General features: G+C 35.5%; 1 protein-coding gene across 1 annotated transcript; it reads right to left on the reverse strand.

The window, feature by feature from the left end:
• Positions 1-4,106: 4,106 nt before the first annotated feature.
• On the reverse strand, positions 4,107-4,403 carry LOC131944127 (putative pterin-4-alpha-carbinolamine dehydratase). Its single transcript, XM_059304640.1, has one exon. The coding sequence runs from the start codon at positions 4,401-4,403 to the stop codon at positions 4,107-4,109; it is 297 nt and encodes a 98-aa protein (XP_059160623.1).
• Positions 4,404-23,312: the final 18,909 nt, after the last annotated feature.

Genomic DNA, 23,312 nt, shown 5'->3' on the forward strand with positions numbered 1-23,312 from the left:
TTCTTTATTTAACATTTATTTTTTATTTTTTTCATTTTTTTAGTAACATTCTTGAAATGTTTCAAAAAATGAATCCAACTGGGTTTAAAATCTAATATAAAACCTTCATATCCCTTTTTCACATTTTCAATAATATTTTAAAATGTTTTTGATTTCTAATACAAAACGTCGATCCCAATCTTTCTATCGGTTAATATCTTACTCCTTTTATAAAAGTAATTTGATTGAAATGACCAAACTATTATTTACTTAAAGCTAATGCGTTTAAATTTAAACTATTTCAGTATTTTACGCTACTACTTATTAAAATTTAGTATTGATTAAATTGTTAATAATGTAAATAACAATACGTATAGCCTGATATTTTATATCTTATTTTTTTTGTTTAAATTTTAGCCTAATTAGTTGAACATTATCTCCCTTGTTAGATTTTTAAATGCAAAATGCCATGACAATCGCGAGATTAAATCATTTTACCTTTACAAAATCACTTTCAAGGCATGCCTTTAAATTATGCTACCTCTTTTGTTAAAGACGATTCAACATTGTGGTCTTGGGTTTCTAAACTAAACTTGTTCATCGTAGGATAGTTGGATCTGAGAGACCTCGGTTATCTATATGGGAAAGTCTACATCATCACACCCGCACAACCTCACGCGCGCACGAAAACACGCATACAGTCATGCACTCACACACTTATGCACACACTCACGTCGTGTAGAATGTCTGAAACGGCTTGTCCCCACCCTCCTAGCGGCGTTAAAATGGCCAATGATAAAACAGCACCGTCAAAACAACCTCGGCGAAACGGCCTCGACATAAGAGCCCCGTCAAATCGACCTCGTCAAAATGGCCAGCGAAAATTGGACTTGTTCATTTTAGGACAGATGGATCAGAGAGGCCTCAGTTACCCTTATGGGAAAGTCTACATCATCACACCCGCACAACCACACAAACACGCGCGCACGAATATACACACGTGCAACAGACGCACGCACAAAAGCACGCACACACTCACGCACACACTCAATCAGGCACGTCGTATAGAATGTCTGAAACTGACTGTCAAAATGAAACCGAAAGCGAGGAGAATAAATTTTCCCTCCCTCTCCAAAAATTCTTAATATAAAACCTACACTATTAGTTCAGCTCACTAAAATGTCTTAAGTTGTAGACAAATTAGAAAATATTACAAAATAGTTACTAGTGTCAAATTTAAACGAAACATAGTAGCAGGAAAATTACGGATAGTACAGGCTCCGCTTTTACTTGTGTTTTGTTTGCTGTAATGTTGATGAATGTAAATATACTGGAGGTTTAATCTGGGGGTAAACGACAGAAGGGTTACTGCCAAGTTAGACATTACTTTGGGAATAAAATTGTTGGGGAGCCACTTAACGACAAGAATACGGAATAAGGGTCATCCATAAATCACGTCACGCTTTTTTTGACGATTTTTCCCACCTCCCCTCCGTCACACATCGTCACAAAAAGCCAGACCCCCCCTCCCTAAAATGACGCCACAACTCAGTCTACAACCCTCCCCCCTCATTTTTTCTTAAAACACCAATATATTTCCAAAATCTTTTCTGAACTCTGTCGAAATAGAGTATTTTAATCAATTGCTATTGCAATTTATTAAAACAGTTTTCTAAAACGCGAAATAAGGTCTAAAATTCCGTTTTCTGACATTGCTTTTTTCTATTGCAAAAGTGTGACTGTATGTGTGTGACTGTGTGCGTGTTCATTTTGGTGGTACAGATCGTGCTTGTGGTAGTCCCAGCTGTATTGTGTTGAAGTTATCAAAGTGGAATGGTGGTAGATATGTGGGTAAAAAGCTGGCGTTTAATGTGTATTTAGTGTGCGGTGTTTTAAAAGACTTACACAAGGATGTGTGTATTTTACAAAATGACTACTTAATTTAATAACTTCTAGCTAGGTGAAGAGTATAAACAAAGCGTTGAACTGTTGTTATTTTATATTGAATCTTACATGGTTTTAGCTTTTCATTTATCATTATGTTTTCTACTTATAACTTATATAAAGTAAATGTGTTTATAAAAAAAACATTCAAGGGACAAATATATTAACAATGTACCACTGGTACACCCCCCCCCCCACACACACACATGCACACAAGTACACAAGCATACACTTATACGTTCGACTCTTTAGAATGATTATTTTCTCACAGACGCATTAAAAAAAATTAACTTATTACTTTAACATATTTGTCAGGAACTACTACTAAATACAATAAACAGGCTGGATTTAAAAGTGAACTAAAAAAAAAAAAAAAAAGTATCAAATTGGGTATAATTTCTATTCTTTGTTGATAGGTTTTTGTATAACTATTGGGGCGTTTGTTACTTTAGACCACCATATTGTCAAACACACTCGTGAACTCATGTTTCTACTCACACTGCCTCCTGTTTCTGAACTCGCTCGTTAGTAAGCCTACAATTTATAAACCATATTTGACTGGTAATGAAGGATCATTTAAAAGCAATCAATGCACACGCTCATCTACAAGAACACGTGCGGACACATATACACGAGCATATACACGAGCTTATACACACGCTTACGCACACACGTACACACGCACGTCGTATTTAATGTCTAACATGGCCTGTCAAAGTGAAACCAGAGAATACACTTCTCACCCCGAATAATTCTCAATAATACACTTACACTATTTGTTCAACGCCCTTAAAAGACTAAAGTTGCAGAATTTTTTTAAGAAAATGGTAACTGGTACCAAATCTAACGGAAATAAAGTATCAGAAAAACTACGGATAGTCAAGTACTTGCTTTTACTTGTGTTTCGTTAGCTGTGATGTTGATGAATGCAATTATACTGGGGGTTTGATCCGGTGATAAACAACAGAAGGATTACTGCCAAGCTAGACGTTACTTTAGGAGTAACATTTCCAGGGAGGCACTTCACTAGAAGTGTATGTTGTACAGAACCGAATTCATTCGTATTTATTTATTTATTTATTTTTTTTTGGCTATAAGTAATTTTATTGTGTAGATTCAAACACATTGATAGAGTATCCACCTTTTCTAGCTTTTGTCAACTGCTTTTGTACAAAATCCATTGCATCAAAGGTTTCACCAGACATCTTGATTCGTTCAAGTTCCTTGCGGTATGTCTTCATCTTTTTAGCGTTCTTGGCTCGCCTCTGTCTTGACCACAAGAAGTACATCCGATGCCTTAGTTTTTTCAATGTGTGCTTCTTCATCTTTGTATGGCGAATCCTCATGATACTTATAATTTTTGCTTCTTTAGCTGGAGAGCTTCTACCTGGTTCTTCAATCATTTCAGACTTTTTAATAGTTGGAGCTTCAACAGCATCTATAATGTTATTTGCCACCGGGCAATTCATTTATTTACTTTTTTTTTTTTTTTTTTTTTTTTTTTTTTTTTTTTTTAAAATAATAATTTTAATCAGGTAAATTGCAAAATATCTGACCGTGTTTTGATAACATGTATATTACATATATAAAAGCAACAAAATTGACATTAAAGAAAGAACACATTTTTGTTAGCTAAAAATAACAATAAATGCATCTGCCTAAATGAATTCTGCTTATGAGCTTTCCAGTTCTTCTAGCATTACATAATGGTTATCTGTTTAAACATTAAACTAGAAAAATTTTGACAATGTCTATAAATTAAAAAAAAAAAATCAGAAATAACTTTTACAATGCATCTACATATAATTTCAGTGAAATTCAAAACATTAACAAGACTTTTATTAACAAATAGATACAAAATTAGCATCTACCAATTTGTTTTAATAAATGGACTAACAGTATTATTGATTTTTTTTTGTAAAAGAAGAAAAGTCAAGACTATGAATTATCCTGTTGTAAATAGGAATTTGCAGAAGTAATTATAACAGGATATAACTTATTATTCCTAAGTAGCTTATAATTAAGCAGTTGCATTAATCAGTTTCATTTTGTAAATGTCATGTTCATTTTGAAAGGAATGATTTTTATTTCACCCAGCATTCTACTTTGTCTATGCAAATAAATCATATTGATCTGATAGTCATGAATTAGACTTCTCCAAATTACGCTAGATATGCCACATCTCATTTTGCCACTTCTTCAATGAAATTAGCAAGCGTAACATCCCTGTGAGACAAGCCTCCGACATCATGGGTGCTCAGAGTAATTTGTACCTTGTTATAAACATTGAACCATTCTGGGTGATGATCCATTTTATCTGCCTTTATTGCTATTCTGGTCATAAATCCAAATGCCTGATTAAAATCTTTGAAAATGTATTCTTTATAAACCAAAGTCCAGCCAGATTCTTTGAGAGTGGCAAGTATTGAAGGCCTTTCTTCATCAGACAGCTTAGCTCTTTTGGGACTTGCATCCTGCATTGTTTTATATAGTTAAATCCTTATTTAAAGGTATTAAAATCTTTTATAGATAATTAATTGGCGATTCAAAACATTTTCTTCGGAGATGAGTATGATCTGATTTGGTTAACAGCTGTGCGACAGAATGCACTAAGAAAGGGACGCGTGTGAAACAACATTTAGTAGGTCGCGCATAAATTTCAGCAGTTCATTTATTTACTGTCCCTTTTTATAAGGGATCCAAAATTTAAGTTAAATTTTTTTAAACAACAATGTAAGTCAAATGAATTTGACTTATATGATCATACTATTCTTTACTAAAAGCTAATGTTTTGAATTTTAAATTACTTTCAGCTTAAACAACTTTTTATCAAAATGTAACATTTGTAGACAACTGGTCATAAAGACAACAACAATACAATTACTCTTAAAATATAGATTTTAAATTGCTTTATCAATTATAGCGTACACGGATTTAGAAATTGAAGCCATTTAGTTAAAAATTATCTCCCTTTTTGTCTTTTTAATTAACATATGGGAGGTAACTTATTGCCTTTTAAATTTAATCATCTGCATTTGTACCCAATTTACTTTGCGAAATCCCTTACAAGGCATGTGCACACGTCCTTCATATTTTCTGCTTTTAACAGTTCATTTATTTTCCATATTAACAGATGGGATTATCGTTGTTTTATTTATATTATACTACATGCTATTGTTAAAGACGATTCAACATTGTGGTGTTGCGTTTCTTAACTAAACTTGTTGATCGTAGGATTGATGGATCTGAAAGATCTCAGTTATCCATATGGGAAAGTCTACATCACAATACCCGCACAACCACACGCGCTCACGAAAACGCGCATACAGGCATGCACGCACACACTTACGCACACGCATGTCATATAGAATGTCTGAAACGGCTTGTCATAATGAAACCGGAAGCGAGGAGAATAAACTCCCTATCCCCTTCTCTGGGCGGCGTCAAAATGACAAATGATAAACGGCCCCGTCAAAACGACCCCAACAAAACGGCCTCGACATAAGAGCCCCGTCAAATCGACCCCGTCACAATGGCCAGCGACAAATGGACCCCGTCAAAGACGATTCAACATTGTGGTCTTGCGTTTCTAAACTAAACTTGTTCATCCTAGGATAGATGGATCTGAGAGACCTTGGTTATCCATACGGGAAAGTCTACATCATCACAAAAGCACAATCGCATGAACATACGCGCACGCACATACACGTGCATATAAACACACACATACGCACACACTCACGCACACACTCACGTCGTATAAAATGTCTGAAACAGCCCGTCAGAATGAAACCGGGAGCGAGGAGAATAAACTTCTCACCTGCTTCCTCCCTGAATAATTCTCATATTAAACTACACTATTCGTTCAACGACATAAAAAGATGCAGAAAAATTAGAAAATATTACAAAATAGTAACTTGTATCAAATCTAAACTAAACAAAGTAGCAGAAACACTATGGCTATTGAATTGACCGCATGTACTTTTGTTTGCTTGATGTATGTAATTATACTGGAGGTTTGATCTGGGGGTAAACGACAGAAGGGTTACTACAAAGTTAGACATTACTTTTGGAGTAAAATTGTTGGGGAGGCACTTATCGACTAAAATGGGGAACAGATGTAATGTTGATCAGAACCGACTTCTTTTGCTTTTATTTGCTATCCCTATTTATCAGGGATCCAAAATTAAACATTGTTGAATATTGCAGAAAACAATCTTTAGAGTACATGGATTAAAATACCAAGACTATTCTCTATTTACAGCTAATGTATTTAAATTTAAACTACTTCAGTATTTTAAGCTACTTCCTATAGAAAAATAGTATTCGGTTACAAATGGTAATAAGGTACACATAAGTACATTTAGTCGATAATTATGATCTTAAGTTGCGTTATTTGTAATGGCGTTATTGTTTTTTTTTTAAATTCTAGCCATTTACTTAAACATTGTTCCCCCTGTTATATTTAAAAAGTCCAAATGGGAGGTAACTTATTGCCCTGATAAATTCTAGATTAAATCATCTGCATTTGTACCCGATTTGCCTTTGCGAAATCACTTAAAAGTCATGTGTTTACGAGTCCCTCATATTTCCTGCTTTAAATATTTATTTTCCACATCAGCGGATGGGATTGTCGTTTGTTTATTTACACCGTAAAGAATGTTAATGTTAATAACGATTAAATATTGAGTTGTGATAATCTATAGGGTGAAAACTAAAGTTGATGATTGAGCTCTCCGATCAGATATGCTATATACAGAGAGAGACTGTCAGTTTTCACAATGATTCTTCTTCTTCGTTCTTAATTTTAGTGTTGGAAGGGATCCCCATCCAACACAATTAAGAATACGTGTCAACTGATTATGCGCTATTGAGGCCATTGACTCCGATTTCAGCCTGCTTTTCTTTTTGGATTTGCTTCCATAGCATTTGTTCAATCAAAGGCTATGGAAGTTGTCTCTCCTAGAAGAGCCTCATCTGCCCGGGGGTTCGAACTCGAGACTTTTCGGATTAGCAGCCATGAGCTTTACCGACTCGACCACGCCGACCCCTTCACATCGATTAACGTGTGTGTGTGTGACTATGTGTGTGTCTGTGTGTGATTGTATGTGCGTAATTGTGTGTGTTTGTATGCATGCCTGTGCATGTTTGGGTATGTGTGTGAGTAGACGCGCTTGTGGGACTGTGTGTGTTAATGTGCGCATGAACTTTTTGTGTTTTGTATGTGCCTTTGTGTGGGTTATTGTATGCGTGTTCATTTTGGCGGTGAAGATCATGCTTGTGGTAGTCCCAGCTGTATTGTGTTGAAGTTATTAAAGTGGAATGGTGGTAGATATAAAAGGGTTAAAAACTGGTTTGCAACATGTATTTTGAATGTGCTGTGTTTTAAAACACACAAGGATGTACGTATTTTACAAAATGACTGTACTTAATTTTATAACTTCTAGCAAGGTATAGAAAAAGAATCACTGTTCTTTTTATATTTAATCTTTCATGCTTATTCTTTTTTATTTATTAATATTTTTTCTACTTTACAACATTTATAAAGTAAACTTGTTCATTAAAATAAATTCTAGGGACAAATATAAAAATGATGGTACCCCCCCCCCCCCCCCCCACAAACACACAGATGCACGTCCAATGCCTTAGAATAATCATTTTCCAGGACATGAAGTCAACAGACAAATTAAAAAAAAATGAATGACAATTTTAATTTATAATATTTAAGAAAACTTATTGTTTTATCATGTTTTCTGTCAGGAACTATTATTAAATACAACAAATAGGCTGGGTTAAAATTAATTAACACTATTTTAAGAAGCTTTTTAAACAGAAGTATCAACTTGGGTATAATATTTATTGTTGTTTTGAGTTGTTGCGATTTTGTCCAACTTGTGGGGCGTGTGTTACTTTAGACCACCATAGTATCAAACACACACTCGTGAACTTATATTTCTACTCACACTGCCTCCTGTACCTGAACAGTGACGCAAAATATGCCTTTACTATGCCTACATCTTAATCATCTTAGAAGGAACTGAACCATATATGACTCGTAATAAAGGATAATTTTAAATCATCCTTTATAGTAGTTTATACACACTCACATACGCACGCACAACCTCACACGCGCGCATGCGTGCACTCACGTCATATAGAATGACTCAAATGGCCCGACAAAGTATTTAAACAAATCGACTTCTATGTAATATTGTAATATTAAACCTAAACTATTTTTTCTACGCCTTACAAAGACAATAGTTGCAGACAAATATAAAATATCAATTAATGCTAGCTCACAAGGGGTCTCCATGGTCGAGACGGAAGAGCTTATGGTTTAAACAGAAAAGTCTCGAGTTCGTACTGCTGCCTTGTAGTTGGTTCATGGTTGGACAAAGGCTATGGAAGCTAATCCATAATTAGATGAAGACGAAGAAGAAGCTAGCTCACAGAAAATAGTAACTGGTATCAAATCTAATCGAAACAAAGAAGAAGAAAAACTACGGGTAGTAAAGTACCCGTATTTACATGTGTTTTGTTTGCTGTGATGTTGATGAATGTAATTATACTGGGGGTTTGATGTGGGGGTAAACGACAGAAGGGTTACTGCTAAGTTAGACATTACTTTGGGGGTAAAATTGTTGGGGGGGGGGGGGGGGCAATAACGACAAGATTGCGAAACAGATGTAATGTTGTAGAGCAGGGGTCGGCAACCTGCGGTTCTTTTAGTGTCCAGATGCGGCTCTCCAGCTCCTTGTACAAATATTAATAGCTACATAATTTCATGTTTACTGTAGGGTGGGGTACGAGTTTACCCTTCGTTTAGTGGGATAGAAGATAAGCTTGGTGAGAAAGAAATAACAGAAGGGAACGATACAAGATTTACAAACCAGTTAGTCGGAGTTTGTCGTGCTGTGGCCTTACTGGCTGATGGGAGACACCTCCTTAGACGGTGATGCTCATAATGAAAATACAGTTAACAGCTTCTAAAATGGATTGGGATAGTCCTATATTTTTATTATTTGATTGCTCATTTTATTATTCTAACGAAACATGTGTATGTTTTGTTTTTAAATGAATAAATATTATTTCATGTTTAAAGCTATTTATTTAAAATAACAAATATCATTTATTTACCTAATCCTAAACAAAAAACAAATATTGATATTAAAATGTTAGTGGCTCTTAGAGAATTGGGAATTTTTGTAAATTGTAAATTTTGGCACTTCCGTCTCTTAAGTTTGCCGAACCCTGTTGTAGAGAACGACTTCGTTTGGATTTATTTATTGTCCCATTTAATAAGGGATCCAAAATTTTTATTTTAAATGTACACAATGGTCGACAGTTGAAAGTAATTTGATTAAAATGACCAGGCTATTCCTTATGTAAAGCTAATGTATTTATTTTTAAACTACTTCAGTATTTTAAACAACTTCTAAACAAAATATTGTATTTGTATACAACTGGTAAAAAGTAAACAACAGTACATTTAGTCTAAGAATATAGATCTTAAGTTGCCTTATCAATAATTGCATTAATGTTTTTCTAAAATTGTAGCCATTTAGTTAAACATTGTCTCCCTTGTTATATATTTAATAAACGTATGGGAGGTAACTTACTGCCCGGATTATGCGGGCTTAAATCATCTGGATTTGTATCCAATTTATCTTTATGAAGTCACTTTCGAGGCATGTGTTCAAAAGTGCCTAATATTTTCTGATTTTAATAGTTTATTTTTTCCACATCATCAGATGAGATTATCGTTTGTTTATTTACATTATTCTACATACTATTGTTAAAGACGATTTAATATTGAGGTGTTACGGTGATAATTTTCAGGATGAACCCTAAACTTAATGATTGAGCTGTCCGATCAGATCTGCTTTATGAAGATAGACTGTCAGTTTTCAAAACGATTAACATAAGTGTGTATGTGTGTGTGTGTGTGTGTAATTGTATGTGATGGCCTATGTGGTTGTGTGCATGTGTGTGATTGTGTGGTTGTGTGACTGTGTGTGTGTGTGACTGTATGCATTTGTGTGTGATACTGAAGTACCCGCTGTTACTAGTGGTTTGTTTTCTGAGGCGGCACTTAACGAGGAGAATGGGGAACAGGGGTAATTTTGCAGACCCTATTTTCTTTGCATTTATTTACTGTCCCTTTCTATTCGGGAACCAAAATTGTATGTTTTAAACCAAAGAACTACAGATGCCTATTAAAGTAATTTGTTTTACTCACCAGTCTATCTTTACGTAAAGCTAGTGTAAATATTTTTAAATGACATCAGTATTTTAAGCTACTGATTTTCAAAATGTTGTATTTGATAGAGCTTGTAATAAAGTAAAAACTATACAACAAAGTTATTCAACAAGCTTTCTTACTACATTAGAGACTGAGATCGGCCATAGTAAAGACATTAACAGACTGAGATCGGCCATAGTAAAGACATTAACAGACTGAGATCGGTCACAGTAAAGACATTAACAGACTGAGATCGGCCATAGTAAAGTCATTAACAGACTGAGATCGGCCATAGTAAAGACATTAACAGAGTGAGATCGGCCATAGTAAAGACATTAACAGACTGAGATAGGCCATAGTAAAGACATTAACAGACTGAGATCGGTCACAGTAAAGACATTAACAGACTGAGATCGGCCATAGTAAAGACATTAACAGACTGAGATCGGCCATAGTAAAGACATTAACAGACTGAGATGTGCGATAGTAAAGACGTTAACAGACTGAGATCGGCCATAGTAAAGACATTAACAGACTGAGATGGACAATACTAAAGACATTAAATAACTGAGATGGGCCAGAGTAAAACATTAAATAACTGAGATCGGCCATTGTATAGACTAGTTTCTTTCACAAATCACTCAGGGCTCAGCACCCTGCTCACCCCTCACCCCGTAGAAAGTCTACTGCCCCTCTTCGGTAAATATCCGCCCCCCGGAAAATGTCTGACCCCGAAAATACAAAGTCTACCTCACCCAACCCCCCCCCCCCCCCCGGACAAAAATGTCTGGAAGAAGCGCTAGTAAAGACATTAAGAGACTGAGGTTGATCTGGGGGTAAAGGACAGGGGTTACTGTGAAGTTGAACATTACTTTGGGAATAATTTGTTCGGGAGAGAAGGTGAACGTGGAAATGTGGAACACGGGTAATGTTGCAGAACCAACATCATTTGCCTTATTTACTGTCCCTTTAATACAGGGATCCAAAATTATAGATTTTTGGCATAATCAAAATACAATTTGTGATAATGTGATTATACTTATTGGATTATTCTTTACTTAAAGCCAATGTATTTAATTTATAAATTACTTCAATAGTTTCTGTGGGTTATCAACATTAAGTATTTTATTACAGCTTGTGAAAAAATTCAACAAAAATGCTTTTTGAGTGATAATACAGTTCTTAAATAACGTTATCAATAAATCCGTCAATGTTTTTTTTTTAAATGTAGTTATTTTAATAATTATTGTCTCCCTTCTTATATTTTAAATTTACATATGGGAGGTAACTTAGAGCCCTGGGGCGCGGTTAAATCATCTGGATTTGTACCAAATTAACCTTATATTTTATGATTTTAACAGTTCATTTATTTTCCACATGGTATTATTGTTTGTTTATTTACACTGTACTACATGCTATTGGTAAAGACGATTCAAAATTGAATTGTGACGGTGATAATCGATTGGGTGAACACTAAAGTTGATGATTGAGCTGTCCAGTCAGATCTGCTTTGTGCAGGGAGGCTGTCAGTTTTCAGAACGATTAACATAAGTGTGTGTGTGTGTGTGTATATGTGTGTGTGTGTGTTTATGACTGTGTGTGAATCTGTTTCATTGTGTGCGTATGTGTGTGTGTGTGCGTGTGACTGTGTTTCTAGTCCATATTGGCGATGAAGATCGTGCATGTGATAGTCCCAGCTGTATTGTGTTGAAGTTATCTCATAAGGTTTTTTAAAGCAATATAAATAGAAGTATCAGCTTAAGTATACTTTCTATTGTTGTTTTGTAGTTAACCTTTTGGCACAACTGGCATTATTGTTAATAACACTCGTGAACTCATGTTTTTACTCACACAGTGTCATGTACCTGAACTCACTCCTTAACATGCCTACATTTTATAATCGGAGAGGAAACTGAACCATACTTGACTAGAAATAAAGGATGATTTAAAAGCATCTGAAAACACCCGCACGCTCGCACGCATTTACACACGCACACACGCACGCACTAACTCACTCACTCGCGCGCGCGCGCACAACGTATAGAACGTCTGAAACCGCCTGTTGAAGTGTAAAAATTGACCCTCATATACAGCCTAGGCATTCTTTGGAATGCCCAGCAGTGAAATCGGAAGCGTGGAGAATAATCTTCTCACCCACCCCCCCCCCCCCCACCTTTCACCGATATTTCGACCAAATTTAAGAGAAAATATCAATTTAACATTTGCTAGCTCGCAGTAAAAATATAACTGGTATAAAATTCATAAAGATCGTTTTGAAATGTACTAATGCACTATAAAAGAGAAAATTAAATTATACACTTCTACTATTTAAAGAATAGCGTGGGTCACTTTAGTATCTATTGGGTATCTTTTCAAATAATTAGGAAGAGACTATGCTATGTTAGTCCCTTTATATAAGGGATCCAAAATTTTAAATCGAGATGTAACTAGGACACACTAATATATAAAGAAATTTGACTAGAATTATAAAATTATTCTTTGCGTAAAGTTAATGTATTTAAATTTAAACTACTTCAATATTTTAATTTTCTTTAATTTAATTTTTTTATTTGATTACAAATTAAAATTAAATTACAAGAAATACCTATATTCTGATATTATTGATCTTAAGTTTCGTTATTTACAATTGCTTTCATGTTGCTTTTTAGTTATGGCTATTTAGATAAACATTACCTCCCCTTTAATGTTTTCAAGTACATTATTTTAGTTTTAATTATTATTTTAAGCTTCTTCTTATTAAAATTTGTTATTAGATTGAACATATTAATAAAGTAAATAACAATACGTAAAGTTTGATATTAGAGATCGTAAGTTGTGATATCTATAATTGCGCAAGAACACGCGCGCACAAATATACACACGCATATACACATACACGCAAGCACACACTTATGCACACACGCACCTTGTATAGAATGTCTAAAACGGTCCGTAAAAGTGAAACCGGAAGCGAGGAGAATAAACTTCTTCCCTACCCTTCACTAAATAATTCTCAATATTAAACTTACACTATCAATTCAACCGCCTAACAAGACTTAAATTGCAGACAAATTAGAAAATATCAATTTAACCTTGGATTATTGGTACCTAACAGAAAATAGTAATTGGTATCAAAACGAAACGAAACAAAGTATCAGAAAAACTACAATTCGATAAGTACCCACATTTACTTGTGGTTTGTTTGCTGTGATGTCGATGAATGTAATTATACTGTTGTTTTTTCTGAGGCAAACGACAGAAGGATTATAGCCAAGGCATCACTTAGGGAGTAATTTTGTTGGGGAGGTACTGAACGAGGAGAATAGGTACAGGGGTGATGTTGGAGAGCCTAATTCATTGTCATTAATTTACTATCCCTTTCAATCAGGGATCCAAAATTAGGATTTTGGGAAAAAGTAACCACGATATCAAAGAATGTAAGGTAATTGAAATGACAAGACTATTCTTTACGTAAATCGATTGTGTTAAATTTTTAAATTACTTCAGTGTTTTAAACTAATGCTTATCAAATTATAGTATTTGATTACACATTGTAATAAAGTAAATTATAATACGTTTATACTGGCAATATAGTTCTTAAGTTGCGTTATCAATAATTGCGTTAATGTTATTTTTTTTATTGTAACCATTTAGTTAAACATTGCCTCCCTTGTTATGTTTTAATTACCCATGGGAGGTAACTTATTGCCGTGATATCGGCTGGATTAAATCATCTGCATTTGTACCCAAATTACCTTTCCGAAATCACTTTCAAGGCATGTGTGTACAAGTCGCTCATAGTTTCTGCTTTTAACAGTTCATTTATTTTCCACATTAGCAGATGGGATTATCGTTTGCTTATTTACATAATAAACCGGGAGTGATCTCCCCTAAACTTTCTCGAATATTTTTATATAAAATAACAGGGGATGGGAACTCGGGCTATAGACATGATTTTTAATCCATTTAAATACTTAAAGTTTTAAAAATAGAATAAAATCTCGTAGACAAATTAATTGCACACCAAGTGAACGCGAAATAAAAAAGCGCATAATAGTCCGCAATATTATTAGTACTTTTAAAATTTACATTAGTTTTTTTGAGAAATCGGAAGTAGCGTAAATTACTACTTCCGGTCAACGGAAATTACTCAAAATTTAACAGAAGGTAGAGAATTAGATCTTTTACTTACATGTGAAATTTCATTTATCTATCTGAAATAGTACTCAAGTTATAGGCTTTTAAAAAATTCAAAGTAGAAAAAGTACCACTTCCGGTTATCGGAAATCGCTCAAAAGTTGATACGGATCTACGATTTTGATAAAATACTTATATATGAAATTTCATCAACCTAGCAGTAACGGTACTCAAGTTATCGTGTTTACACACGGACACACAGACACACAGACACACAGACACACACACACAGACATACGGACAAGATTGCAAAATTATGTTTTTCCGTATCAGTGAGGTGTAAAACGTCGAGATTTGTAAAAATCTCGATTTTTTTTTTTGCACGATTACAATACTTTCTCTATACTACGTATATACGAGAAAGTAAAAATACATGCTATTAATGAAGACGATTCAACACTGTGTCCTCGGGTTTTTAAACTAAAGGTATTCATCGTAGGATAGATAGATCTGAGAAACATCAGTTATCCATCTGGGAAAGTCTACATCATCACACCCGCATAACCGCACGCATACACGAATATACAAACGCACACACGCGCATACACACACTCACGGACACTCACGCACACACGCACGTCATATAGAATGTCTAAAACGGCCCTCATAAGTGAAACAGGAAGCGAGGAGAATAAATTTTCCACCCGCTCCATCCCCGAATCCAAATTGAACTATTAGTTCAACGCTATATCAAGACTTAAGTTGCAGACAAATTCGAAAATTACGATATTAACCTTGGATTATTGGTAGCTCACAGAAAATAGTAACTTGTCAAATCTAAACAAAAAAAAGTATCAGAAAAACTAATGAGAGTGAAGTTCCCGCTTTTACTTCTTATTGCTCTTTTAAATATAAGCGTCTGCATTTGCACTCGATCTCATTTGCGAAATCATTTATACAATTTTCATATACAATTTTCACTACGATTAACGTAAGTGTGAGTATGTGTGATTGTATGTGTTAGACTGTGTTTGTGTGTACGTGTGTGACTGTGTGTGTGTGGTATTTTGTGCATGTGTGTGTTTTGATAGTGGGTGTGTGTGACTGTGTAATTGTGTGCGTGTGCGATTGTGTGCGTGTGTGTGACTGTGTGTGTGTGGTATTTTGTGCATGTGTGTGTTTTGATAGTGTGTGTGTGTGTGACTTTGTGTGTGTAATTGTGTGCGTGTGTGTAACTGAGTGTGTGCAAGTGTCTGTGTGATTGTGTGTTTTTGTGCTGTGTTCTTGTTTATTTTAACGATGAAGATCATGCTTGTGGTAGTCCCAGCTGTATTGTGTTGAAGTAATCAAAGTAGAATAGTGGTAGATATGTGTTCCACAACGTTCCCTCTAAGGGTAAAAAACTGGTATTCAAAATGTTTTTTGTGTGCGCGGTGTTTTAAAAGACTTACACAAAGATTATGTATTTTAAAAAATGACTGTAAGCTACATCATTTAATAGTTTCTAGCAAGGAATATAGACATTGTTGAATGCTGTGATTTTTATGTATAATCTTTCATGCTTCTTGTTTTTTATTTATTATTATATTTTCTTCTTTACAGCCTTTAAAAACGAAAGTTGTTCATAAAAATAAATCCAAGGGACAAATTATAATAACAATGTACTTGTATGTACCCCAAGCCACCCACCACCTCACACACACACACACACACACACACACACACACGCGCGCGTGCACACGCGCGCACACACGTTTACGTTCACTGCTTAAAAATAATCATTTCCGCGCAGATCAAGTCAACCGACCAATTGAAAATGATAGAAAATTTTAATTTATATTCAAGAAAATTTCCACGCTCATATACACATGCACACACTCACGTACACACACATGTCGTTCAGAATTTCTGAAACGACCCGTAGAAATAAAACCAGAAACAAGTTAATTAAACTCCATATCCACTCCCTCTTCGAAAAATTCTCAATAATAAACATTTATATCTAGTATTACTTCAACGCCGTAGAAGGACTTGAGTTGAAGGAAAATTAGAAAATATCAATACAAAATAGTAACTGGAATCAAATCGAAACGAAACAAAGTAGCAGAAAATCAACGGACATTGAAGTACCCGCTTTTACTTGTGTTTTGTTTGCTGTGATGTTGAGGAATGTAATAATACTGGGTGTTTGATGTGGGGGTAAATGAGAAACAAGTTAAACATTACTTTAGGAGTAGGCCTACAATTTTTGGGGAGGCACTTAACGAAAATAATGTAGTGTTGTAAAGAACCGACTTCTTTTGCATTTATTTACTGTCCCTTTTTATCAGGGATCCAAAATTTTACATTGTTGATATATTCTTTAGAAAGTAATAGGATTATAATGACCAGACTATTCTGCACTTAAAGGCAATGTGTTTAATTTTAAACTACTTAAGTATTTTAAGCTACTGCTTATAAAAAATTAATATTTGGTATTTATTATTAGTATATATACACACGCACGCCCGCACACACTCACGCACACACGCACATCGTATAGAATGTCTGAAACGGCCCGTCAAAGTGAAACCGGAAGCAAGGAGAATAAACTTCTCACCACCCCCTCCCCCGAATATTTCTCAATATTAAACTTATATTATTAGTTTAACAACCTCAATAAAGATTAATTTGCAGACAAATTAGAAAATAACAATACAAAATAGTAAATTGTATCAAATGTAAACATAAACTGAGTAGCAGAATAAAAATTCTAAAAAAAAAGATTTAATAACCTTTCTGATATAATGCACTACAAGTAAAAGGCACAATACTATTAAAATATCTATACATGAGAGGCGGAGAACATAGCTCATGTTACAGTACTTACTATGTTTGTATTAATTTACTGTCCCTTTTTATAAGGGATCCAAAATTTAAATTATTTCGAAAATTTAATGCTAACAGTTCCTGTATTTTGATTGAAATGAACAAGCTATTCCTTACGTAAAGTTTATGTGTTTAAGTTTTAATTACTTCAATATTTTAAGCTAATACTTATTAAAATTTAGTATTTGATTACAAAAGTTAATAAAATAAATAAACATACGTCTACTGTAGTATTATAAATCTTAAGTTGTGTAGTCTGTAATTGCGTCAACGATTTAAAAAAAAAATAGCTATTTAGTAAAACATTGTTTCCCTTGTTCTAATTTAAATATCAGACGGGAGGCAACTTAAAAGGTTTTAAAAAACAATTATAAATAGAAGTATCAACTTGGGTATACTTTCTCTTATTGTTTTGTAGTTAACCTTTTGGCACAACTGGCGTTATTGTTAATAACACTCGTGAACTCATGTTTTTACTCACACAGCGTCATGTGCCTGAACTCACTTATTAACATGCCTACATTTTATAATCGGAGAGGAAACTGAACCATACTTGACTAGAAATAAAGGATGATTTAAAAGCATCTGAAAACACCCGCACGCTCACACGCTCGCGTGTAAGTGTGTGTGATTGTGTATGTCTGTGTTTGATTGTGTGTGGGTGATTGTGTGCGTGTGTATTGTGTGCGTGTCTGTGACTGTGGTATTGTGTGCATGTGTGTGTGTGATTGTGTGTGGTTGTGTGTGAGACTGTGTGCGTGCTAATTTGAACGATGGAGGTTGTGATTGTAGAAGTTACGTCAGAGCTGTGTTGTGTAGAAGATATCAAAGTGGAATGGTGGTAGATATGTGGGCCACAACGTTCCATCTAAGTGGAAAAAGCTGACGTGTATTTTGTATGCGTGGTGTTTCAAAAGACTTATACAAAGATGTATGTATTTTAAAAAAAATGACTGTAGGCTACTTTTATCTATCATTATCTTTTCTTATATTTTCTTCTTAACAGCCTTTATAATTGAAAGTTGTTAATAAAAATAAATTTAAGGGACAAATATAATAACAATTTACTTGTATGTACGCCAAGACATCCACCACCTCACACACACGCATACACACACACACACACGCACACACGTTCACGTTCACTGCTTAAGTTTCTATTGTTGTTTTGTTGTTGGGTTTTGTTGAACTAGTGGAGTGTGTGTTAGTTTAGATTACAATATTGTCAAACACACTCGTGAACTCAAGTTTCTACTCACTCTGCCTTCTGTGTTTGAACTCACTCGTTAATATGCCTACATTTTATAATCGTAGAGGGAACTAAACCATAATTTGATTCGTAATAAAGAATGATTTAAAAGCATCTAAAACATATGCACGACCGCAAGAACACGCGCGCACGCGTATACACACACGCGCACGCACACACGCATATCGTATAGAATTACGGAAACGACCAATCAATGTGAAACCGGAAGTGGGGAGAATAAACTCCCCCCCCCCTTTGCTGAATGATTCTCAATATCAAACTTACACTATTATTTCAACCTCTTAACAAGACTTAAGTTGGAGACAAATTTGAAAATATCAATTTATCCTTGGATCATTGGTAGCTCACAGAAAATAGTAACTGGTATAAAATCTTAACGAAAAAAAGTAGCAGAAAAATTACTGATAGTGAAGTACCGGTTTTTACGTGTGTTTTGTTTGTTGTGATGTTGATGAATGTATTTATACTGGAGGTTTGATCTGGGGGTAAACGACAGAAGGGTTACTGCCAAGTTAGACATTACTTTAGAAATAAATTTGTTAGGGAGGTAGTGAACTGGGGTAACGTTGCCGACCCTACTTCATTGGCAATATGTTAGTCCCTTTTATAAGGGATCCAAAATTTTATATCTAGATAAGAATCAGACCGGTTGAATATATTAATAATTTGGCTCAAATTAACAAATTATTCTTTGCGTTAAGGTAATGTGTTTAAATTTAAAATATTTCAATTTTTAAAACTAATTCTAATTTATTTATTTTATTTGATTACAAATTAAAACATAATTAACAGAAATACGTATACTCTAATATGATTGATCTTAAGTTTCGTTATTTATAATTCAGTTCATGTTGCTTTTTAATTATGGCTCTTTAGTTAAATATTACCTCCCCTTATACGTTTTTTAAGTACCAAATTTAAGTTTTAACTACCTCATTATTTTAAGCTTCTTCTTATTAAAACTTATTATTTAATTATAAATATTAATAAAGTAAATAACAACACGTAAAGTTTGATATTATAGATCTTAAGTTGTGTTATCTATAATTGCGTCAAGGTTGTTTTATTTTTTTTTAATCATAACTTTTTAGTTAAACATTGTCTTCCTTGTTCTATTTTAAAATAAACCGGGAGTGATCTCCCCTAAACTTTCTCGAATATTCTTATACGAGAAAAAGGGCCCGTTGAGGAAGGATACAACGGGCGCTAGGCTGATAGTGCTGTCTCTTTTCTCTAAACTAATACCACCCCCCCCCCCCCCCACACCCCCCCCCCCCCCCCAAAAAAAAAAACATGTCTACCGTCCCATTAAACGAAATATAATTATATACTTTTTCCAGTGTCCTCCCCCTCCACGAAAATTCTACCCCCGCCCCCCGAAAATTTCAAGTACCCCCACCCCCCTCCGGGGAGGAAAAAGTCTGAAGAAACACTGGTGTCGCGCTTAGCCACTACCCGAAGAATTGCATAAAAGAAATTGCAAGAAAACCACTTTTTAGATTAGACACATTAATTAGGCGGTAATTTTATTATAGAGTATCGATAAAGAAATCTCTTTTGAGTTGGGGAGGGGGGGGGGGCGCTCAGACGTTCTTACGCGGGGGTGGGGCTTTGCCCCTACCCGAAGAATTGTATGAAAGAAACTCTTCACGCAAACCACTTAGATTAGACAAAATTGCCTTTTTATTCAATGTTTACTCGACAATCAATTACGTCATATTACTGTGTGCACTCTCCGGCTTGAGATTATTTTCTACTCTATGCTAAATGTGACGACGTCATACTTCGTTTTTCGAATTACTATGCATTTTTAAAATTTGCTTATGTTTTCTCTAGAGCGTTCTTGTCAGATAGACAGACAGCGAAACTATTAGTATTAACGAGAAAAATGGCCCGTTGAGGAAGGGTACAACGGGCGCTAGGCTGATAGTGCTGTCTCTTTTCTCTAAACTAAAACCAACCCACCCCCCCCCCCACACACCACCCCCACCCCACACCCCCACCCCCACACACCACCCCCACCCCACCCCCCACCACACACCACCCCCACCCCCACCCCTCACCCCTCACCCCCTCCACACACCGCCCCCCCACCCCCCACCCCCCCAAAAAAAAACATGTCTACCGTCCCATTCAACGAAATATAATTATATACTTTTTCCAGTGTCCGCCCCCTCCCAGAAAATTCTACCCCCGCCCCCGAAAATTTCAAGTACCCCCACCCCTCTCCGGGGAGGAAAAAGTCTGAAAGAAACACTGAAACCAACCCACCCCCCACACACCACCCCCACCCCCCCCCCACACCCCCCCCCCCACACACCACCCCCCCCCCCCCACCCCTCCACCACCCCCCCACCCCCAAAAAAAACATGTCTACCGTCCCATTCAACGAAATATAATTATATACTTTTTCCAGTGTCCGCCCCCTCCCAGAAAATTCTACCCCCGCCCCCGAAAATTTCAAGTACCCCCACCCCTCTCCGGGGAGGAAAAAGTCTGAAAGAAACACTGAAACCAACCCCCCCCCCCCCCCCACACACCACCCCCACCCCCACCCCACCCCCACACACCACCCCCCCCACACACCCCCCCCCCCCCCCCCCCCCCCCCCCAAAAAAAAACATGTCTACCGTCCCATTGCAAGAAAACCACTTTTTAGATTAGACACATTAATTAGGCGGTAATTTTATTATAGAGTATCGATGAGGAAATTTCTTTTGAGTTGGGGAGGGGGGGGGCTCAGACGTTCTTACGCGGGGGGTGGGGCTTCGCCCCTACCCGAAGAATTGTATGCAAGAAACTCTTCACGCAAACCATTTAGATTAGACAAAATTTCCTTTTTATTCAATGTTTACGCGATAATCAATGACGTCATTATATTACTGTGTGCACTTTCCGCCTTGAGATTATTTTCAACTCTATGCTAAATGTGTCGACGTCATACTTCGTTTTTCGAAATACTATGCATGTTTTTAATTTCCTTGTGTTTTCTCTAGAGCGTTCTTGTCAGATAGAATTTTTTCTTATGTTTTCTCTAGAGCGTTCTTGTCAGACAGGGCGTTCTTGTCAGATACACAGACAGACAGCGAAACTTTATTATAGATTAATAAAACAACAGGGGATGGGAACTCAGGCTATAGACATGATTTTTAATCCATTTTAAATACTTAAAGTTTTAAAAATAGAATAAATCTCGTAGACAAAAGAATTGCACACCAAGTGAACGTAAAATAAAAAAGTGCATAATAGTGCGCAATATTATTAGTACTTTTAAAATTTACATTAGTTTTTTGAGAAATCGGAAGCAGCGTAAATTACTACTTCCGTTCAACATAAATTACTCAAAATTTAACAGAAGGTAGAAAATTAAATCTTTTACTCACATGTGAAATTTCGTTTATCTATCTGAAATAGTACTCAAGTTATTAGGCTTTTGAAAAATTAAAAGTAGAAAAAGTACAACTTCCGGTTATCGGAAATCGCTCAAAAGTTGATCAGTATCTACGATTTTGATAAAATACTTATTTCTGAAATTTCATCAACCTAGCTGTAACGGTAATCAAGTAATCGTGTTTACACACAGACAGAAAGACACACACAGACATACGGACAAGATTGCAAAATTATGTTTTTCCGTATCAGTGAGGTGTAAAACGTCGAGATACGCAAATATCTCGATTTTTTTTTTGCACTATTACAAGACTTTATACTTCGTATATACGAGAAAGTAAAAACCGAATGGGATATAACTTATTGCACTGGAAAACGCGAGATTAAATTATCCACATTTGTACCCAATTTACATTTATGAAATCACTTTCAAGGCATGTATGTACATGTCCCTCATATTTTCTCGTTTTAACAGTTCATTTATATTCTACATCAGCAGATGAGATTATCGTTTGTTTATTTACACTATTCTACATTGTCATAGTATTGTTTAAGAAGATTCAAAATTGAATATTGTGACGGTGATAATCGATATGATGAACCCTAAATATGGTGATAGAGCTGTCGGATCAGATATGCTTTATGCTGAGAGATTTGTCAGTTTTTATAACGTTTAGCGTACGTGTGTGTATGTGTGATTGTATGTGTTAGACGGTGTTTTTGTGCATGTGTGTGACTGTGTGTGTGTGTGCGATTGTGTCAGTGAGTATAACTGTGTATTTGTGGTAAGTTGTGCATGTGTGTGATTGAATAAGTGTGTGAATGTGTGTGACTGAGTGTGACTGTCTGTGTGTGCGATCGTGTGCGTGTGTGTGACTGTGTGTGTGGTATTGTGTGCATGTGCGTGTGTGTGATTGTGTATGTTTGTGTATATTATTGTGTATGTGGTATTTGTGCATGTGCGCCTGACTGTGTGTTTGTGTGGTATTGCGTGCATGTGTGTGTGTGTGTTTGTGTGTGTGACTGTGTGTGTTTATGTGTGATACTGTGTTCGTGTTTATTCTAACGATGAAGGTCGCGATTGAGGAAGTCACGTCACAGCTGTATTGTGTTGAAGTTATCAAAGTGAAATGGTGGTATATATGTGGGCCAAACGTTCTATCTAAGTGGGAAAAACTGGTGTGCAACGTGTGTTTTGTATGCGCGGTGTTTTAAAATACTTACAAAAAGATGTATGTATTTTAAAAAAAAATGACTGTAGGCTACATAGTTTAATATAGCAAAGAATAGACAAAGCTTTGAGTGCTGTTATTTTTTATATATAATCTTTAGTGCCTTTTGTTTTTAATATATCATAATATTTTCTTCTTTACAGCCTTTATAAAGTAAAGTTGTTTATACAAATAAATACAAGGGATAAATTATAATAACAATGTACTTGAATGTACCTCAAGCCCCCAACCATCTCAAACACACACACAC

The sequence above is a fragment of the Physella acuta genome, unplaced genomic scaffold, assembly GCF_028476545.2.
Source record: "Physella acuta isolate Inbredline_101_S28 unplaced genomic scaffold, ASM2847654v3 ptg000482l, whole genome shotgun sequence".
NCBI lineage: Eukaryota > Metazoa > Mollusca > Gastropoda > Physidae > Physella > Physella acuta.

Bases quoted from the DNA above. Each gene is read 5' to 3' on its own strand.
- LOC131944127 (XM_059304640.1), bottom strand. From the start codon at position 4,403: ATGCAGGATGCAAGTCCCAAAAGAGCTAAGCTGTCTGATGAAGAAAGG.